Source organism: Gaeumannomyces tritici, assembly GCF_000145635.1.
Source record: "Gaeumannomyces tritici R3-111a-1 unplaced genomic scaffold supercont2.171, whole genome shotgun sequence".
Taxonomy (NCBI): domain Eukaryota; kingdom Fungi; phylum Ascomycota; class Sordariomycetes; order Magnaporthales; family Magnaporthaceae; genus Gaeumannomyces; species Gaeumannomyces tritici.
In genome coordinates this window covers 1,874-6,011 of record NW_008804715.1, presented here as the reverse complement: position 1 = coordinate 6,011, position 4,138 = coordinate 1,874, and the positions used below count along the sequence as shown (strand labels likewise).

The following is a 4,138-nucleotide window of genomic DNA, read 5'->3' as shown; positions in this document are numbered from 1 at the left end:
GCACGCCACTCCACCACCCCCCCCCCCTCCCCGTTGCAGGTTGACGTGGTTCCGTCCGCCGTTGCTCCATCTCCTTCTTCTGCTTTTGTCGTCGTTCCTCTCTCCCGGGAATGCCGCTGCAGTAGCAAAGCCCATCCGCAGCATCCTGCTTGTTGCCTTTTTACTGGTCCCCCAATCTGCTACTGAGCCGCTTGGGTCCGTCATGCACCCACCACCTCTTTATTGGAGCGGGTAGTGGTAGTGGTTGCCGCTCGACTTGGACCAAGTTCCCGTTGGGTGGTTTATTCATGCAAATGCGTTTCTGGAGGTATCGTGTGTGAATATGCCTTTTTTTTCCAAGCAAGGTTAATCTGCCTACCGGCTCTTCGTCGGAGAAATGGCTTGCCAACCCATGCGCACAAGAGAAATTGACAAGCCCGTTGCAACCCCCCCACACTGTTCCCGCCTTCGTTTCCTCCGCCTGCCGAAACCCTTTGACATCACCACGCCATTAGACTTCCCAAACAGAGCAAAATCCCAAAGCCCCTTTCCAAGTGACCGTTTTATGTTGCCCAAACAACAGAAATACCTCCCTCGCTCGTTGTGTACACGCGTCGCGTGCCCGAGAAATAGCCTCGGTGGAGAGAAAAAAAAAAAAGGAAAAGCGTTGTCCACCCACATGATTTTGAGTAACAATGAAAAAAGCCAAATGAGAGGAAAACTTAAAAAAGGATTGTAGTAAAACATGAGACTGCCACCCGTCACAAGGATTCTAGGTTCCTCTAGAATTAACCTCTTTTTGTTGTTTGTGGTTTGTTGTTTTCGAGCGAGTTTTTTGGATGACGCGATGCCCTTGATCCGTCCAAGAAGAGAAGAAAATAAAGTACGAAATAAGATAAAAAAGGGGTTGTTAGTCGTGATACATGAGAGAAGAGAAGGAGAAGGGAAGAAGAAAAGGTAAATGATTTAGGGTTTAAAACGAAGGTATCCGGTCCAGGCCGCCTCGGCGGTAATAACGTAAGATGTGTAACAACAAAGAAGAAGGGGAAAACGAACGACGCCTTTCCGCATGGTGGTATCATACGATAAAAGTTTTGGTGGAATGGTGTTTGCAATGATTCCGTCCACAAAAAGAGAGAGAAAAAAAAAGCATAACGGAATCAATGACAGACAGCAGCGAGAGATGGAAAGTGGGTATCGAGAGACAAGGAGGCTCAGGGGCCACACGCGCGAATAAAAGCCACGCAAAAAAGAAGAAGAAAAAAAGAAAGAAAAAAAAATAGATGAAAAAGGATGGACTGAACCCATAAGTTCCAAATGGCAAGTACAAATCTCAACTGATGAGGCTAGAGATGCCCAAGCGGTCCCGGCTTGCAGACGAACGGTGACAGATGGCGTGTTGCTGCTGCGGCGACTGCGGCATCCTCAGCGCCGGGAGGTTGTTGACAGGCGAGCTCGGGGCCGTGGGCAGGTGCGTGTTGTGCGTCCGGGGCGAGTAGAGCTCCGAGCCGGCGGTCGGCTTGTAAGCCGTCAGCGAGCTGAAGCCCGGCAGCTTGACGTCCGAAGGGGAAAGGGACCCCGGGCGTTGGTATGGGTGGTGGTGGTGAGGGTGAGGGTGGTGGTGGTGAGGGTGAGGGTGGTGGTGGGAGGGGTGGTCGTACGACCGGCTCCCGCGCCGGACCGAAAGGTTCTTGAGCGGAGGCAGGTCGATGGGCGACCCGAGGTCCCGGTTCGAGGCGCGCGGCGAGGTGCTGTAGGACGATCCGTTGTCCGACATGAGCGAGGGCGCCGGCCCGCCGTCGACGCTGTCGGCTCCCGGGGACAGGGCCGAGGGCGATGGGAGCGGGGTGTCGTACTGCCTGCCGCTGTAGGTCGGGGACAGTGGCCTGGGCAGCGCGCGGGTTAGTGGCGGGAGCGCGTTGGGCAGGATGCGCGGGATGTCGGCGAGGGACCGCATGGGGAGCGGGCCTACGCGGCTGTACGAGGGCTCGGGCATGTCGTAGCCGAGTAGGCTGCGGGCGTGCGGGTTATGATGGTGGTGGTGCGACGGTGCTACTGCTGCTGCTGCTGCTGCTGCTGCTGCTGCTGCTGCTGCTGCTGCTGCTGCTGCTGCCGGGTGAGCATCCTGGTGGTGGTAGTGGTGGTGGTGTTGTTGGTGTTGTTGGTGTTGTTGGTGATGGTGCGCCGGGGCCGAGTCGATGGGCGAGGACAAACAGTGCTGCTGCTGCTGCTGCTGCTGCTGCTGCGAGGTGGCTACGTGTTGGTGGTGGTGGTGGTAGCCGCCGTAGCTCGACTTGCGCCTGCCGTCGCGCTTGCGGCGGTTCTGGCTCCCGTTCCACCAGTTCTTGACGGCATTGTCGGAGCGGTTGTGCAGCCGGCGCGCGATCTCGGCCCAGCGCTTGCCCATCTCGTGCACCATGCGCTCGATCTGCACTCCCTCCTCGGGCGAGATGGGCTCGTGATTCAGGCTCGGCTTGAGGTTCTGGTGGTACCGCTCGCGGCACTGCTTGGGCGTCCGCGTGCCCAGGAACTGCGCGATGCGGACCCAGTTGAGCGCGCCCTGGTGGGACACGAGCGTCATGAGCTGATGGTCCTCGGCCTGGGACCAAGGCCCTCGCTTGTGGCTGTTTGTCATGTCCGCCACACCGTCGTCCGCCTCGGCCGATCCTTGGCTGCAAGCGATACATCATCATCGTCAGTCCAGTTCCGCTCCCTTATCTCCCCCCCGCTCGCCTTCCTCCACGGATCCAGAACCTGTCCACCAAGTTTTCTTGGCTTCGTTCGTGGGAAGATTCGTTCTGGGTGCGTGCGTCTATCTCAAAAAGTCACTGCGGGCACTGTCTTAAACTTACGGGAAGAGAAACGAGGAGGCGGGGTACGTTGCGCGAGCCTGGTGAAAGTCGTAGGCACGCATGTAACTGACTGGGAAAGTCTAGTGGAGAAAGACGTTTACGGTGACGAGGACGAGGATCTGTGGCGCAAGGTAAAGTGTGCCCGCATCCGAAGACGACAAACGGACAAGCTCTAAAGGCAAGCCGGAACCGAGAAAGCGTAAGGACAAGAGGTCGACGACCAAGCTGGCGAAATGTTGACCGAGCTCCACTCGACACGATGATGCTTTGAAGGTTGAAGAAGGGCTGTTATATCCGGAGAAAGGTCGTCACTGGTGGGTTTGGGGGGCGGGTAGCGGGTAGATAGATATATGAAATATAAAAGCGCGGGCGGGCCGAACTTTGTATTGGATGGATGGCTCAAGTCGTTGCTTGCATCCGGGGCTGCGCGTTGCTTTAGTGCTTTTTTTTTTTTCTTTCTTGTATCCTTGACCCTGGGCCGTGGCACGCTCAACCCATGAAAAGAGACGAGCTGGTGGATCTCAAGAGTGTCTGGGATCCCGGGGGTATGGGAGTTTTAAGATGGGTTAGAAAAAGGAATTTAAAAAGAAAAGAAAAAGATCCCAAGATAAAAAGAAAAAGAGGAGGTGCGTGTCTGGGCACACCAGATGGAGGAGGAGGAGGAGGAGATCTACCTAGCGCCCAAGGTCGCCAGAGAACAGGTAGCACTGTGGCCCGCCAGCGGGCAGCTCAGGCGGAGGGGCTCGCTCGCTTCGGGGGACAGCTGCTAGGTCTGTGAGGTAGGTGTGTGGAGATGTGCGTGTGCAGTCAGGTATCTAGGTAGCCCATCCTGAATGGGCGTAGGTGGGGATGTCAACGGTAAGTCGACGGGATTGTGGGTGTGTCGTTCGTACGTGACGGGGGTGGAGGAGAGGGACGTGGGTCAGGGCAGGGGGCGGTGGGCAGGGGGGGCAGGGTGTGCGCGCGAAGAGGGGTGAGCGGCTTGTCAGGGGTGTGTTTGTCGCTTGGGGCTTTGCAAACACGCCCACAGCCAGGGGATGATGGGCATGGAGCAGGGGCTTCCCCGGCAGCTGGAGACAATCAGGGAAAAGATGTGAGACCGGGATGCGCTGTTGACCGTGCTCTGCACTAGACGGCACCTGTCGACCCAAACCCAAAGCGAAGAGGAGGACGGCCAAGAACGGCCTGAGCTAGGCTGCGAGAGCAACGATTTTTGTTTCCTCTTGTGCTGGCTTCCTTTATCCTTTTCCTGTTGTGGTTATTATTATTGTTATTTTCTTTTTTTTGCTGTATCTTGTCTTTCCTTC

General features: G+C 56.5%; 2 protein-coding genes across 2 annotated transcripts; one reads left to right on the top strand and one right to left on the bottom strand.

Moving 5' to 3' along the window:
- Positions 1 to 207: 207 nt before the first annotated feature.
- Positions 208 to 3,449, bottom strand: GGTG_14195 (MYB-1). The gene is made up of 2 exons (XM_009232122.1): positions 2,832 to 3,449; positions 208 to 2,651 (listed from the first exon to the last, which is right to left on the bottom strand). Exons 1-2 carry the CDS (start codon positions 2,891 to 2,893, stop codon positions 1,313 to 1,315), a joined length of 1,401 nt encoding a protein of 466 aa, XP_009230386.1. The 5' UTR covers positions 2,894 to 3,449; the 3' UTR covers positions 208 to 1,312.
- Positions 3,328 to 3,872, top strand: GGTG_14194 (hypothetical protein; the record flags this gene model as incomplete). Its single annotated transcript, XM_009232121.1, has 3 exons — positions 3,328 to 3,457; positions 3,675 to 3,689; positions 3,862 to 3,872. 3 exons carry the CDS (start codon positions 3,328 to 3,330, stop codon positions 3,870 to 3,872), a joined length of 156 nt encoding a protein of 51 aa, XP_009230385.1.
- Between the last annotated feature and the right edge of the window lie 266 nt (positions 3,873 to 4,138).